Below are 16,226 nucleotides of genomic sequence, written 5' to 3' on the forward strand. Positions count from 1 at the left end.
ACCCAAACGAACTTGTAAGCTGAGCCCCGGGCTGCGTCTGACAGGGCAAAGTGCTTCCCACCACACTGCTTTTCATCTGCCCGGCTCAGCATCTTGGCACCTGCCTCTTCTGTGTGTTTAAGAAGCTTCAGCTCGGAAAGCTCCTTCCTTCTCTAGACCGTCTAAGTTGGCCATGCTACCCTCAAGACAGAGTGTTTTGCGGAGCACTGCTCAGTGCCTGCTCAGCCCAGTACTTGTCCTTCTGTCTGAGCGGGCCCTGGGACCAGGCCTCATGTTGCCTGCCCCTATGCCCCTGCCTCCCCTTCCTCCTGGGCTGCACAGGCAGCCCCTCAAACCCCACCTCCAGAAACACGGTCCCTGCCTGCAGCTGCTCCCCATGCCCGTGGCCCCTGGCTGCTGCTGAGACTTCTTTAGGAAACCTCGCCTGACCTGAAATTTCCCTCCATTTACTACATGAGGCCCCTGCTGCTAATCATGTACCAGGCAATGTCTCACGTGGGGCAAGGGGCCACTGCTGCCTCCTGTGTTATGACCGCACGTAGCGGCAAGGCCAGTGAGCCCTGCTGAGCTGGTAGGGACCCACTGGTGTGGGGCCAGAGCATGTTTCTCAGTAGCAATGGGTTCCAGGTTTAGCAGGTGCTTGGACTAGCAAAGTGCTAACTTCTAACAGTGAAATGGCTCCTTCATTGAAGAACGTCAGGCTGGGGCAGCGGTTTTGCCTCCTTTCCCCATGGAAACAAACAGTATATATCTAATCAAAATTTTTGGTCAGTGGTCAGTACTTTAAATACAAGCTTCCAATCTTATTTGTGGCCAGTAAGCCATCAGGAACTAATTTCTAATGTTCCATGCTTAGGCCTGTACAGCGAGCATCATCCTGTCAGCTCTGGGGTGCCAGGCAGAGCCAGGACACCAGGGCACCGTCACCTGTGGCTTCCATGAAACCGCCTCCCAACTTTGGTCCCCAAATCCTTTCCCTCTTCAGAGTGACCCACACCTTATGTGACATGTCATCCTCTAGTCATGCAGCCAAAGCCAGTCACATAGTCACCCAGTGGGTGCAGGGCTGGCCTCCTGTGGCCCCCTGATGGCCCCAGCTCCCCTCACCTTCCACCCCTGGCCCCCGGTACCCCTCTGCCTGAGCTCCTGGATTATGTTTGCCAGGCTGTCACGATGACGTGTTATCATTTCCCTTTTTCTCTCCTCTCAGACTTTGCACTCTGCAAGGGTAGGCCCCTGACACAACCACCCCTTATTAGACTGTCATTTGAAAGAGAACTCTCTGGTGGCGTGTGTGCCTGGAAACCTCAGCAAGCCCAGGGGGTTGCCAGCCCCATTAGCAGCAGCTGTCGCCACTTCCAGCTGAGGACGTCTGAGTGCAGGGTACGCTGCCCTCCTCTCACAGCGCCCACAGCCCAGAACTAGCCCCCTTTCTGACCTCAGCTGCTTTATTTTGGAATGCTTAGCCCAGGGGCCCCTTCAGTACGTCTTTCCAGTCGCTAGAGCCAGTTTTCCTCAGGCACCAAAGCTGGCTTCTGCCTCCCATCAGTGTCCCCTCACTGTCGTGTGCCTGCCCAGCTCAGGCACCTCTCCAAGTTTTCGTGTGGGGGTCCTGTTCTGCCTGTCTCCACAAAGGGCAGAGTGTTGGGAAGTCGCCACTTTACTGAAACCAAGGAGAGAGAGTTATCAAGCAGTATTCTCACTGACTCAAATGACAGGGTCAGAGAGGAGCCCTGCAGAGCTCCTCCCGCACCTGCAGTTACTCTGGGCAGGAGACCCCGGCCTTTGTCCCCGCAGCTCAGCAGGCCAGGTTGGAAAATGCTGCCAGGCCAAGGGGTGGCTCCGGGGCCCAAAGTGTCCCTTCCGCCACACCGGCTCCCTCTGCTGGTGCTACCAGCCTGGTGGGGGGCTGGACTGCAAACTTGGTGAGGGCAGGGCCCAGACCTTTCTTAAAACTTGTGAACTGCAGTCCATGTCCGTTCTCAGTGGCACTCAGTCTTAGCTGCACAAGTAGAATCAGAATCATGGTGACAGTCATAGGAGCTGGAGGCTTTGCTGCCACAAGCCGGGTCCTCTGGGCAGTGTACACGTGGGGACTTTGCCTAACACTCCCAGCAGTCCTGACACACTGACGGCAGGGCCAGTGGAGCCATGGCTTGCTGAGCTCTTGCAACTTGGCACATGCAGTCGTGGAACGGACGGGTGCCCCCGGGCTAGAGCCAACTCCTGTCGCTGACAGTGACTTGATACCTGATGTGGGGCAAGGTCCTGAGCCTTCCCGAGACCTGGCAGGGGTGTGAGCATGAACCGAATCCCTCAGTGCACTGGGCACAGTGCATGTGGGCACTGGCCCCACATGGGCATTTTCTCGGAACAAGCATGACCTCGACTTAGTGTGAATGAAGATGACATACGGGAAAAGAAAGGGAAGGCTCCATGGAGATGGACGATGAGTGTCGGCGCCTGGGTGTGTGTGGACTGCATTCCTCTGCATGGCCTGCCCGGCTCCGAGGCCTCGTGCGCGGTGTTAGGAACAGCTTGCCTGCAAAGCATCCGGCCGTCCGATTTGAATCAAATGATCCCTCAAGCAGGGAAATACCAACTGGGCCCTAAGGCTAAGGAGGGGAGCTGTTGCCCATGTCATGGGAGGTCAGCAGCAAGTAAGGTACCTGTCCCTTGCTTTTCGGGGGCCTCTGCCACCAGTGCTGTCCCCTCCCTTCTTCCTGTGGCCTGCCAAAGTGAGGAGTTTGTTCTTAGCCTCTTCAAGTGCTGGTTCCCAAAGCACCTTAGGTTGGAGGCACCTGGCCTCCTATTTCCATCAAGTTGCACCGGTCACAGTTGGCACTCCTGATGGGACAGCTCTGCCTTCGGGGGACGTAGATGACCAAGCAAGCAGGCCTGTGGGGACTGGAGTGAACCAAACCCCCACCCACCAGAAACTCCTTTTGGTGCTGGTCCCTGTAGGATGTGGGTGAAAAGGAGGGGTGGGGGAAGAGTCCTCCAGGCAGATGGGGCAGCACATGTGCGGCATCTTCCCACTCCTGGGAGTTCCTGGAATGCTGCAGCGGGGAGGAGGCCGGATCTGGTGAGAGGTCGGCAGGAGAGGCCGGGTGGGGTCACACCACATAGGGCTTTGAGGCCACAGCCAGTTTGCTACCCTCCGAGCACAGGAAGACGCCACAGGAGGGTGCTGAGTGGGTATCACAGGACTTGGCTGAGGCCTAGGACCCAGGCAATGCACCCCAGCCACTGCCCTGTGCCTCCTTTGCCCCAACAGCCTCACCCCCAGAGCGAGTGCTGCATGAGGGTAAAGCAGGCCTTGCGTTCCCGGGTCCCCAGCTGGCTGTTGCCGAGGATGGCTCTCTAGCTGAGTGAGGGAATAGGCGCTGTGCCCCCAGAAAGCCCTTCCCATTCTCTGCCCCACCCCCTCAGCCACGGCTTGCAAGGGGAAAGCTGATGGGGTGGGGAGGTGCTGCTGAAGGAGGCCTCCCCTTCTGGCCCTCCCCAGGGGCTTCTGCCAGCAACCTTCCAGATGGGTGACAAGGAGCACAACTTCCTGGTGTAGGAAGTGCTGACTCAATGGCAGGCAGGTGAACCGGGAACCCTGTGGTCCCACTTCCTACTGGGTTCTGGTCTTGGTCGGCCTGTGGGGCCCCTGCAGGCTGTCAGGCTGCCACATGGAGTGCACAGTGGGGCCCAAATATGTTGCCACAGGGGCAGCTGATGCCCAGCTCCAGGAAGGCCTGCACACTGGGCATCAGGTCATGGGCGCACCACAGGAGCCAGGGGCGCGGGCTGCCACATCTCACACCCTGTCTGCCCCCCAGATGCCGATCCACCAGAGCCTCAAGGAGCTGCTGGCCGTCCGGGCAGAGCTGCAGAAGCGGGTGGAGGACCTGCAGCGGGAGGTGGCTGCACGCCCCTCGTCCCCATCTGAGCGGGGCTCCTCGCCGACCCACACAGCCACTCCCGTCCACACCTCGGTCTGACGTGTTTGAGGGCGGCGTTCTGGCCAGTGCAACCAGGGAGGCCATCCTGCCCCGCTGCTCCCTGCAGCAGCTCAGGCAAGGGACCTGCCACCATCAGGGCTGTAGCTTGTGATCTTGCCTTTTAGGATTAGGCCCAGTGCCCTCCACGTCTGGAGGCACTTCCAACCAGTGGCCATTTGTGTGCCAGGGTGACAGCCCCCTGTTGTCTAGTGTTGTTTTGTGAACACCCCCTTTCCCTCCTGCCAGCGATTTCTCAGGGCAGCCACCCGGCCCACATCCGGGCAGCTCGGGAGAGGCCGGAGTGGATGGAGCAGAGCACAGGGCGTCGGCTGAAGGAGGGCCCACGCCGCTGCTTTCCCGGGGAACTCCTTTGAAAAACCACCATCATTCACTTTTTAAAGGCCACATTGCCAGCCACATGGCTTCCTTCAGTTCTTTGCTGCAACTTGGAAACTCAAAGTGAAGTGTGGGGAGGGGAAGCCACCCCGTTGCTGTCTAGTCCCTAGTCCACAGTTCTTACGCTAGGGGTCCTCTGGTGCCAGCACTGTTGTGTACATACGAGGCATTTTTTTTTGTATGGGTATGAATTTATTTTTAAAAACTTTCAGTGTCAGAAAAGGAAATTAAGGCCATCAGATTTGCAGCTTAAAAATTCACATAAAGAAAACATAAAAATACTCTGTGCTTCGGAGAAGGCTCTGCACTGCGTGTAGGCAAGGGTCACCACCCGTCCTTACTCTGAGGAGGACAGTTGACTTGAGAAGTTCACATAACGGCACAGCTTTTACTGGATGCTCTTGGGGCTCCCTGCGGGAGGAAAAGTCCTTCCTCAACAGCCACTTTGGCTGCTGCTTCCGCTTCCGCTTCCTCTTCCGGTATGGTTGTTTTAAAGGCTGTACTTCTTTGAGCAACCTCCTCTCCCGGGGAGTTCTTCAGTATGGCCTTCACGTCTCTCCCGGTGCCCCAGGAATTCTGGTTCTTCCAGATGAGATCAGAGGGAGGACTGGCTGTGACTGCAGCGTTCGCAGCCCAGATTGTAACTGTCTGCCCCGCCTTCAGCACATATCTTGAGGTATATTTATAACTGCCCGATGTGTCTCCAATTTTTCTGACCATCTCCCAGCCTCCCATTGGCTGATCTGCTCCGAAGTGTTCTTCAGGCGGGTAAACCTCCCGTCCACATCTCTCTCTCCAACACAGACATTCCCAGTGGCGGAAGCAAAATGAAAGCAGCTGACACTGCTGCTGGCCTCTGACTCCTCCACATCGACTCTCTTCCTCTTCCCTCTAGTTGTGCGAACGCTGCGACTTGAGGACGCTCGCGACACCATCACGCGGGAGGAAGGGCTTGGAGACAGGTTCAGTCTCTCTTCACCCTCCAGAAGGTTCCTGTAAGCGCTGATTTCCATGTCCAGGGCTAACTTTACATCGAGAAGCTGCTCACAGTCATTCAGCTGCTGCTGCAGCTGGTCCCTTATTTCCGCCGTCTCCCTCTCTCTGTCAGACAGCGCACGCCGAAAGTGGTCTCTTTCCTTGGCAAGCAAGTCCTCCAACTCTTGAATCCTCTCCAAAGATGCTCTAGACTCTTTCTGTAGATTAGAAAGCTGAGATGAAAGGCTCTCAGTTCTCACGCGGCTTTCCATCAGTTCTTCCCTGGCGGTGTTGACAGTGGAAGTATTCATTTCCAATGACAGTCTGGCATTCTCGCGTTTGGCGTGGTAAGCCTGCTCCAGCTCCTCCTTGTACAGCCTCACTTGGGCATCGTGTTGCTCTCTCATCTCACGAAGGGCTTGAGCCAGCCTGGACTCAAGCTCGATCTGACGCCCAGAACCCACCTCTACCAAGCGTGTTTCATCCATCCTTCCTTCTCGTCTCATGTATCTCCTCCTCATACATGTTTTTACGGAACTCCAGGTCCTCATTAAGGCTCTGACAGCGGTTCTCAAAGTCCACTTTAAGCAAAGTTTCATCTGCTAACTGCTTTTTGGCAGCAGCTAAGGAGGCTTCCAACTGGGCAATCTGATCCTTCATATCCTCCAAATCTCCCCTCTAAGTTTTTTTTTTGTTCCCAAGAGTGGTGGCTAGAGCTGTGTCTTTAGAATTCAGAGCTGCTTCATATTCTCGAAGCTTCAGCTGGGCTCCAGTAAGATCAGATTCTTTCTTTTTTTTTAGGTGAAATTTTTTTTATTAAGGTATCATTGATGTACTCTTATGAAGGTTTCATAAAAAAAAACAATGTGGTTATTACGTTCACCCCTATTATCAAGTTCCCCCCATACCCCAATGTAGGCACTGTCCATCAGTGTAGTAAGATGCCACAGAGCCCTATTTCTCGTCACTGAGCTACACTGTCCTCCCAGTGACCCCACACACATCATGTGCACCAATCACGATACCCCTCAATCCCCTTCTCCCGCCCTCCCCCACCCCTCCCTTTGGTAACCACTAGTCCCTTCTTGGACATCTGTGAGTCTGCTGCTATTTTGTTCCTTCAGTTTTGCTTCGCTGTTACACTCCACAAATGAGGGAAATCATTTGGTACTTGTCTTTCTACGCTTGGCTTATTTCACTGAGCATAATACCCTCTAGCTCCATCCATGTTGTTGCAAATGGTAGGATTCATACAAGGTATTTTTAAAGAGAAACATGCCTTTATTTTCCTATGCCCTTTTTTATGTTTAGACTAGTCACCCAAGAAAGCATCTGCTTAACTGGACTGTGAGAAATGTTCTCAAACAAAGCCCATGCTGACTTGTGTGCGGTGCATTTGAAGCACCATTTGAATGTGTCATTTACACGGCAGAAGCAGTGGTTTCTTTCCCTCGGGACAGCAGGGCCCTGTGGAGGGGACACTGAGGGCTCCCCGAGGGTTCCTGCAAGGAGGCCTGGCTGGCAGCCGCCCCTCAGTGCTGCAGAGGCCCTCTTCACTCGTTCCCTGCCTGTCAGACACGGTATTTCTCACTGCAGATCTCACCCCGGTTTACTCATGCAACCGCACGGCGGTATTTTAAAGCAGCCACTGCTCTGTGGCTTCATAGGGTGGCCTGAAGCATAGCACGTGCTTTCCTGCTTTTGCACTTTGGGGCTCTGGACTCTCTCGTCAGTCTGGACAGGAATTTAGAGTAACCAGCTGGTCCACCCTTAGCGTTTAGGTCCTCTGTGCGGTGTGTCAGGCCTGTGCATTTGCGCCCCGTCCCGGCGGGCCGCAGCCTCTCCCTCCGAGGGCCATGCCCGTCCCTGCCAGCCGCGGCAGGTACCCAGCCAGCCTTGGCTGAGAAGGGCGCCTTGGCAGCTCATTGGCTTCGACCTGAGGATAGCTGCTGGGGGCATCTGCTGGGTTTCACATTACTGGGATGCCACACAAAGCCCTACGTGTTGACCTAATTTTTAAAACTGTATTCTTAAAGTTTTCTATAGTCAGATGCTTAGGGAATGAATGTTTTTCCAGTTTAGAACCTTCTGATTCTTACAGAAAATTATCTGGTCTCTGTAACGTATCAAATTTTTATTCAAGGTAATTTGATAACCTAATATCAATTCTCAATTTGTATCATATGGAAGATATTTCTAAATTGTACTTTGATATTAGCTTTTGATTCTCCCAACTCATCTGAAAGCTTATTTATGAATGGATAAACTGGATTATTCATTGATCATTTTAAATGGGGACATTTCCCATTTTTTCCAGAAATATTTAAGCCCTCAGCTGCACTAAGACTATTAAACTCAGTGTGGACCGATGCTCCTGACAGGACCAGACAGGCGAAGGGGCCTTTCTCTCGTAGAGGGCAGCTAGCCTGGGGCTGGGGGCAAGCCTGGGCTGCCTGAGGAGCCCTAGAAACTCCTCTGTGATGCAAAAGCAGCACAACCATTTTCCTTTGTTAGGTTCCTACCACAATACTTTCTAAAACAACTTGTAGTTTTGTTACCTAAGGAATTATTTTTTGTTTTATTTAATGCACTAGAATGTAAAACCTATGGTTCAGATGTTTAAAAACTGGTATTTTATTTGCTTCTTCTGATGCACTGTATTTCAATCTGTAATTAAAATAATGTTTGCTATGTGGGCCTGTTGTCTCTAAGTACTTGATTTTTCCCTCGGGGAAAACTAGTACACATCCAATACGTGTGACTGTATTACCTGCCAGGCAGAGGTCACCTATGTAGAACTGCTTTACCTGATTTAATTCATTTACTGAGTCATAAATGCATCATACATCTTGAGGATTTTGACTGAAATGGGTTAAGTGCTCCGATTTTAAAATCTGAAATGCCCCTCAACCTTAACCTCGAGGCAAGAAGACAGCAGAGGGTCAGGGGCCACTCCGAGGCTGCAAAGCTGTCTTTCAAGGCCCTGAGTCCCAGAACCTATGATGGGGTGGACTTTGGAGAAGCCCAGGGGTCCCCACCCCAAGTCTACAGAAGGAATGCCAGCCCTTTGGGAACCCCCAGTCACCGTCCCCTCTCCGCACGCAGCCCCTGCTGCCCTGCAGGACTTGCTTCAGAGAAGAGTCACAGGGTGGGTGTGGGTTTGAGGATGCGGCGCTCTTACCCCAGGGCTGGTATGGCACGGAAGGGCTGGCCGCCTGTGAAAAACCTCCCAGTGCCCCCTGCATCTTGCTGAAACATCTGGCTGTCTTTCAGTTTGCAAGCCAAGCTGTGAGGTTATGACAAGGATGACAAGGGTGCACTTCCTCCCACACAGGCCACTCTGCACCCGGCTGCAAAGAATGACAGCACTTAGGGGTCCCTGTACCCCAAGGAGGGCTGCCCCCCAGCAACCCCCGACACTGAGACACCATTCGCCTGACCAAGGAAGTTCCTGAACACCTCAGAATACAGTGATCTGTTAGCGTACACTGTTTAATGCAAACAGTTTACAGTTCACACTTAAATCACAAGCACAGAAAAAGGACAGCAGGTCTGAGATCCGACTCCCTTTCTTCCTCAGAGAACTGGTACTAACCCCCAACCCAAGCAGCCAAGGCAGCGGGTCCCACAGCACCGAGCCCCCCTGCCTGTGTGCGCACAGGCTGCTGGAGACCCTGCACCTCCCAACCCTGGTTAAACTGCCACATTGGACATTCTCAGTTGCTCCGTCTAGTTCCCTCTCTTACCTCCCCAAACCGCTGACATGGACCAAAGCTGGCTGGTGCATCTCAGACACACTGTTACAAGGGACCCTAGGCCTCTGGGAGCATCAGCGTCCCTCCCCGCAGGACAAGCGCTCTGCCATGGGCACCTGGGGCACGTCCATCACCAGGAGCAGGGGCGGGGTGGGCAACAGGCTTGCTGCAGAAGGCACGAGACGACTGCGATGGGAGAAAAGGGGCTCCTCTTCACCAAGTCAGTGCTGCTGAGGAAGTGGAGCCGGGGTGCGGATGTTACCACGGCCGCAGGACGTCCGGGCCTTCACCATCAGGCGAGCCTCAGTGAGAAAGAAGCCAAGGTGGACAACCTCTGGCCTCCCAGCGAAGCCTGGTGACATTTCTAGTGCCAGCACCATGCCTGGCTGTGGCCAGGGACACACAGGCCACATTACTCATCCTGTGACTTTTCTGTAAGTGTCCCAACTTCCCGGGGGCAGGGAAAGAAGAGTTTTTATCACACGCAAGCCTTGCCTTGCTTTTCTTCCCTTAAAATGCCTTCGGAACCTCGGCGAGGAGCCAGTCTACGACAAGGAGCTGCTGAACGCTGCCCTGCTCTCCCGCCCCATCTGCTGCTTAGGACACTGGCCCTCCTCAGGCTGTCACCGTAGCTAGGTGACAACAAGCTGTGGACACAATAATCCTCCGTAGCCACCTCCTGCCCATCACTGGCCAGGGGGTGGGGCCATCAGCCCTGGCCACCATTGGGAGGGACAAGACTGGTAAACCTGATGGCAGGCCTGGGGCACAGGCCGCCACAGAGGTACCCCCTCAGTGCCCAGCAGTCCCGATCCTGGCCTGTTGGGTGATGCACCAAGCATGGGAGGGCCGTGGCAGGGTCCAGGGGCATGCACTGTGAGCTGGCCCAAAGGGCGACCTTGAGATGCACACTGATTACTGTCCCACGAGTGTATTTTTAGGACAACTGCTAAAACAAATGCGAGGTGTGCATTATATAACCTGCAGCCCTGTTCAGATTTCTGGTATTTCCTGAAGTTGGCTTTGCCTCATCCAAGCTCAGCGGGTGTGAAGGAGCAAATATCTGTCCTGTGGAGCATGCAGGGCTGCCTGCACTGCAAAGAGGCCCACGGAGCTGTGAAAATCAGACTGCCTTCCTGCTGACTTCTATGGCATTTCCAAAAGTACTTTTTGACACTGCAAACTGATTATCAGTAGATAGTGACTCCAGCTCAGCCCAACAAGAGAGTAGACAGGACCACACATGGGCCAAACAGAACAACCTAGAAGCCAGTGCTGCTCCTACCCAGAGCAGCTCTGGGCCGGTGATCAACACAGTGTGTGCACCACCCCCCATGCTCTTCATCAGAACAGGACAGGCAGAGGAATGACCGAATTACCAAGTCAGGCATGTGTCACTGAACCAAGCAAACATCCCCTTCCCTCCCCACCCCCTCAAGTACATCTTAAAGGCCCCCCAAAGCATGCTTCTGGCTATGATGCTCATTCATGACACGTGCAGCTTTTGCTACCAAAATAAGCACACAGCCGGGATGCAGGGTGAGCATGTCCCCCGCCTAGTATAAAACGCATTTCCAACACAAGTGATTCTTAAAAACTAATCCTGTCACTCAGGAGATCACACCCAGCCTCCCCCCTTCCCCTACAGCATCAGGTGGGAATCAGGCCCGGGAGTCACAGCTTCCTACTTGTTCAGAAGATTCCTAAACTCTCAGGGCAGGACTATCAGGACATGCAGGTTTGCACTTAAAACACATGGAAAGCCTCCCCTTGGACCAGATGTCTCAGAGCCAATAGTGTAGAAGCCAGAACTGGAAAGAGGAACCAAATAAAACGACCCCTGGGTGTTGTGTGGGGCATTACCTGCTGCTCACACTGGTTTGTTCCTCGCAGGGGCTCCAAGTGAAGTGGGTGCGAGCTGGCCAAACCCCGCTTCCCGCCGGCTCTGAGGAAGCCCAGTACAGAGAGGCAGTGCAGCAGGCGGGGGACCGCATGGCCCCGGGCCTGCCTTCCTGTCCCCTAAGCATCTTGGTCTCCCCTGCCCAGCTCGTGCAGGCGGGAAGGCAGGCTGCCTCTGGGGAGCCTGTCCCAGTCTCTTCAGAGCACCTGTGGCAGGGCAGGCACTGAAACTAAACTCACAAACACCCAGAGCTCCTCCAGAAGACTCAGAACCACAAGAAAGCAATGACATCGAAAAGGTGTGGAGCTGCTGCAGGGCCAAATGAAATCGGGAGCTGGGTCCCAAGCGGTGGCGCCACTGCATGGGCCTGCTGCTGAGCGGGCCTTCAGATCCGGGGCGGCTTGGACGGCGGCGGCTCCGCAGACTGCGTTTCCAGCACTAAATATTTCACTAGGGAGAGAAGCAGCCTGTAAGAAGGGACCCCTTTCCACCCTGCACAGAAGTGCAAACATACAGTGAGGCCCCTGCTGGGAACAGAAAGCTGCTTGTCTGTCTGTCCTGGGCTGGGGAGGATCAGCTCACCCTGGCCAACCTCCCCTCTGATGCCCACTCTGTCCCCCATCAGGGCAGCCCTGGGCCCTGGAGAGGAGGAGGAGGATGCTGGGCAGACCCTGCAGCACAGCCTCCATTTCCTCATCTGTAAAATGGGGAGGCTTCCTGGAAGGAGTCTTTTAAACGAAGCACTCAACACAGTCCCTGCTTATAGTAGATGCTCACACAATGATGGCTAAGCGTCTTAAAATTATTATAGTGAATGCCACTGTATAGTCAGTTTTCCAACGTTTGAATCCAGGCTATTCAATCCCCCTCTGGCCCAGCCTGGAGCACCTTGCCCCTCTCAGCAGGGGGCCCCGGCCCACCACCCCCTTTAGCTCCTGTCTCCCTGCCTGCATCCCCCTCGCCTGCTCCTCTTCATGACCATCAGTGTTCTGGGCCACAGGCTGTACCTGCCTTGACCTTGTGCAGCCTCCCATCACCCACAGCTCCCCCAACCCAGGAAGCACTTGATGACCACAGAGGGCAAAGGCAGGGGTACGTGGCTGGTAACAGGGTCCACTCTGCCCCCAAACAGGGTCTGTTCTAACCAATTCCCTCTTGCCTTTGGCCCTTTTCCAGTTGAAAGGTTAAGGGTGTGCCAAGCCCCCCTACAGCCCCAGCAGGGTTGGCCGGCAGCATCTCTGTGGTGGTGGCAGGTGGCAGAGGGGCCCTGGCCTGTGCGCCCTGAGAGCAGAGGCCGAGCCCCAGGAGGGCCCAGAAGCCCCCGACACAGCAGCGGATGGCCCTGGCTGTAGCTCCAGCGGCTGGGGTGTCATGAAGCTGGGGTCTGGCTGACCAAGGCACCGTGCGGGCCCCTTAGAGCCTGGGAATTCTAGAAACAGACACGTCTGTGCTTCCTGCTTCCCACTCAGTGCAGCCTGCTGACTAGAGGCCTCCCATATGGGACAGCGAGCAGTCGGTCTCACCTTGGGGCTCCTCACACACAACAGCTTCCAGGTTCTCCCCTTTCACGTAGTCTGCGCTGAGACCCTCTGCAGAGGGCAAAGGGCAGGGTTAGTGACTGACAGAGCCAAAAGGTCTTGACTGCGATGGGGAGCCCCTGGGTGAGCCTCTTCATAATGAGAAAGGCACACCTCTGCCATCGGACTCAGCCGCTGGCACCGGGCCCCTGAGCGTCCTTATCGGGGTGAAGACTGGCTGGCTGGGAACATGCTGCTCTGCCCAGGAGCTCTCATCATCATCCCCAACACCCCATCCCCACAGGGTAGATGCCACCACATGACAGACTGTAGGCCAGAGGTGCCCAGCAGAGGGGGTACCTGATGGATGGCAGGGCTCAGCGCCACCCATGGGTCCACATACTGGGTCAGGCAGGGAGCCAAGCACCACGTGTGACTGATGGGTGCAGTGCAGGGGAGGGTATGTGGCTGAGTGGGACTCTGCTGTGGAGATGCCAGCATAGCCTCGTGCCAGTGCACAACCTTCCCAGCAGCACTTGCGTGGAGAGGCCAGTGGCCCCCCCACAGGCAGCAGGCGCAGGTGCAGAGCTCAGGGTCGACTGAGAGCAGCTCTGCTATAGCTGTCACCTGGGTTTCCTCACTACCATCAGGAGGGGCCTGGGGCCTCTTTGTAGCCTCTGCTGTGCGCCGGCACTCAGGCACTGAGGGGCACCATGCTGCCGAGGGGAGAGCCGGGGTCTCAGCCCTGGAGAAGCTGAGGGCAGGCTAACTCATGAGAGCCTTGCGGAAAAGCGGGCCATGGCAACCAGCCGCTTGACCCCAGGCTGCCTCCAGGATCCCGGTGCTGGACGAGTACACCCGCGCATGTGCCCCGTGCCTGCTGTGCTTAAGGCGGCCACCAGGTGGGCCCAGGGAAAATTCAGGTGCTGCTCACTGGCGGGCATGCCTGGCCCACAGGCAGGGTGGGCGATGCAGCCGGCAGAAGCTGTCCCCAGCTGATGGACAGAGGCTGGTGGGGGTGCCCTGAACACTCCATCACTGGCCGGGGGGGGGATGATGGCCGTTGGGTCCCAGACAAGACCCTCACCCCCACCCCATACATCCAGGAACCCAGCCGCCTGGGCCCAGGGGCAGAGGGCATGGCCGGCAGCATCCTCCCATGTGTCAGGGAAAGCTAGAGATGGTCGTGGTGGCCACCAAGCTGGTGGGAGCCAGGCAAGGGGGTGGGCGAGGCACAGAGCAATGAGGAGCACAAGTGCAGCAGGGGGAGGCGGGCAGCTGGGGAGGAAACCAAGGCAAAGCACATCGTTACCTTGACCTTCCGCTGCATCTGAAGGCAAGACACAAAGCTTAGGACCCTGGAGCAAGAACTCAGCCCCCAACAACAAACCACACAAGCTCTCCGCGAAACACGCTGACCTTTAGTCCTGAGAGCAGAGACGGGGGAAGCAGAAGGGCCCCCAAACCCAGGCCCCTTGGCAGTAGCAGAGGCCAGAGCCCCTGAGGGCCATGGTGGGGACGGGCCCTCCCAGGAGCCACCTGCCGTCCCCCTGGGACCTCCCGGTGCCTGGGTACAGAAAGTTTTTCTGCTCTGCCTTCCCTGGCCTCCGTGTGCTGGCAGTTGAGGCTGCTCAGGGAAAGAGGCTCTGCAGAAAGGGTAGGATGGGAGGTCCCGAGCCCCAGCTTCTCAGGGGGCGTAGCCACCCCACAAACGCCCATGGAGCTCCTTGATTCCGGCCTAGCACTGGCACCAGACACACATCAGTGGCTGAAGCCCACAGTCCAGAAGGGGGCTGGGTGGCCAGGAGGGTGGGACAGAATCCAAGGCCCATGGGCCCTGAGAGTGCCCTTCCAGGTGGGCAGGGGGCGCTGTGGCAGCACGCGAGAGAGGCGGTCAATGGGGCCCTGGGCTGGGAAGGCCCGAGGATAGGAGCAGCTGAGTGAGGAGGGGGGCCCATGGGCCGGACGCTGGGGAGAGCAGGGAGGCCGGAGGCTGAGGAGCCATCGACATGGAGAACAAGGGGACCGGGCCCTGGACAGGCAGGGGCCACGGTGATGCTCGAGAGGCAGCCCCAGAGCAGACCCACGTAGGGGGCATGAGTGCCAGGAATGGGGACCCCTCTGAGGCTGGTGAGGGCCCTGAGCATCCGGGGACCAGGTGACATTTGGGAGGGGAGGCCGAGCGCCTGGAACAGGGAGAACCTTGGTAGCACCGGGGACAGATGCAGAGGCAAAGGAGGGCTTCTTTCAAGTTTTGGGGGCACTCCGCCCTTGGCTCCCTCCTCGGGACAGTGGGTTTAGCGATGGTAATGGCCGCACCCCCAGGCTGCCCCCCACGCCATGACCCCACCGTTGCTGCCACATAGCTTTCAGCTGCCATCAGCGCCCTCTTTCTGGTTCTCTCCCGAATATGACTCGGTGTTGCCTGCGAATCCTGTCTGTAAAACCTCACACCTATTTTAGGAAACAGGTGTGAAAATAACATCTTTTCACCTCACCTCACTGCTCCCAAGACAGACACAATCCAGACAGCAATGTAAACGCTTTCTCCTCCCCATCCCTACCTACCAGCCCCCCTTCCGATCCTTGGCTTCTATCTGGAGTGAGTTCCTCCAGCGACAATCTGAGCCCCCATTTGCTCATTTATAAAAGGAGAGTGTGGTCAGGCGCACCACGCCAGGGCGCCCTCAGGGCGGAAGCCACATTAAACACTTGGCACGTCAGGCAGGCAGCACGAAGCCGTTCTCACTATAACTATGGACCCAGCTTTTACAGTTTTTCTGTACATAACATGCTTTTTAAAGTCTCAAAGCCATCCCCTGGCATATGAGCCATCGTGCCCAGCTTTGCAGCAGGCATGTGTTTGATAACCATGGATTGTACGTGGACCTGTTGGAGCCATGACACTGTACCAGGAGGAACTGTGGCCCCAGAGCTGTGTCCATGCCCTCATCCCTGGAACCTGTTTGTGGGAGCTGTACGGGATAAAGTAAAGGAGCTCAGGATGAGATCATGGGTGGGGGCCCTAAATCCAATTACAAGTGTCCTTACAGACAGGAGAGGACACAGAGGGCAAGGCCGTGTGGCAACAGAGGCAGAGATTGCAGTGACGCAGCCACAAGCCAAGGGACGCCTGGAGCCACCAGAAGCTGGACAAGACAGGAAAGATCCTCGTCTAGAACCCGCAGAAGGAGCCAACCTGCTCACACCTTGACCTTGGACTTCTGGCCTCCGGAACTGGTAGACAATGCATTTCTGTTTTTTAAAGCCCGTCAGTTTCTTTGTTGTTGAGCTGGGACTTTTGTTGTTGTTCTAAGGACAAGCTGGCTGCCAGTTCTAACTCCACCCTGCTCACGCCACCTGCGGCCAGGCTTTGGGACCATGGGGTCGAGACGTGGACGGTGCCCCTGAAGTACTGCCATGCGCAGCCTGTGTCACTCTATGCGGTGGCCCTGGTTGAGAGTATTGACATGGCCAGGTGGAAAATAGTTGGAGACTTAAACAATTCCCACATGCCAAGCCTGCTGGGCCCCAGGCTAGTTCACAGAGAAGCTCCACTCCAGGCTGGAGTTATGGGCAGGGGATGCGGCTAAACTTCACGAAGAGGGGACCACTGTCTGTCAGGCTGTGGCACGGGAGCTGACACTCATCGCCCCCCAGCAAACAGCGACATATGGACGCTGTACTTATATAA

The 16,226-nt window shown here is 56.0% G+C and overlaps 2 protein-coding genes and 1 pseudogene across 15 annotated transcripts in view; 1 reads left to right on the forward strand and 2 right to left on the reverse strand.

Moving 5' to 3' along the window:
• MTMR1 (myotubularin related protein 1) overlaps window positions 1-8,057 on the forward strand; it is a 69,944-nt gene extending 61,887 nt beyond the window's left edge. For 9 of the 10 annotated variants that reach the window (XM_073227694.1, XM_037000467.2, XM_037000417.2 and 6 more), the window contains one exon: window positions 3,828-8,057. In XM_073227694.1, coding sequence (XP_073083795.1) covers window positions 3,828-3,989 — 162 coding nt within the window. In that variant the 3' untranslated portion in view covers window positions 3,990-8,057. The remainder of the gene's footprint in view (window positions 1-3,827) is intronic. The other variant, XR_012127403.1, reaches the window with a different exon arrangement.
• Window positions 4,755-6,043, reverse strand: LOC108402519 (lamin-B1 pseudogene; annotated as a pseudogene).
• A 771-nt stretch (window positions 8,058-8,828) lies between the features above and the next one.
• The window catches only part of CD99L2 (CD99 molecule like 2), a 98,024-nt gene continuing 90,626 nt past the window's right edge, over window positions 8,829-16,226 (reverse strand). For 2 of the 5 annotated variants that reach the window (XM_037000490.2, XM_037000480.2), the window contains 3 exons: window positions 13,845-13,862; window positions 12,539-12,604; window positions 8,829-11,465 (listed from right to left, as the gene is read on the reverse strand). In XM_037000490.2, the coding sequence (XP_036856385.1) occupies window positions 11,401-11,465; window positions 12,539-12,604; window positions 13,845-13,862 (149 nt within the window). In that variant the 3' untranslated portion in view covers window positions 8,829-11,400. Of the gene's footprint in view, window positions 11,466-12,538; window positions 12,605-13,844; window positions 13,863-14,691; window positions 15,985-16,226 lie in introns of those variants that run through there. The other 3 variants (XM_037000499.2, XM_037000483.2, XM_037000486.2) reach the window with 2 other exon arrangements.

The sequence above is a fragment of the Manis javanica genome, chromosome X, assembly GCF_040802235.1.
Source record: "Manis javanica isolate MJ-LG chromosome X, MJ_LKY, whole genome shotgun sequence".
Classification (NCBI taxonomy): Eukaryota; Metazoa; Chordata; class Mammalia; order Pholidota; family Manidae; genus Manis; species Manis javanica.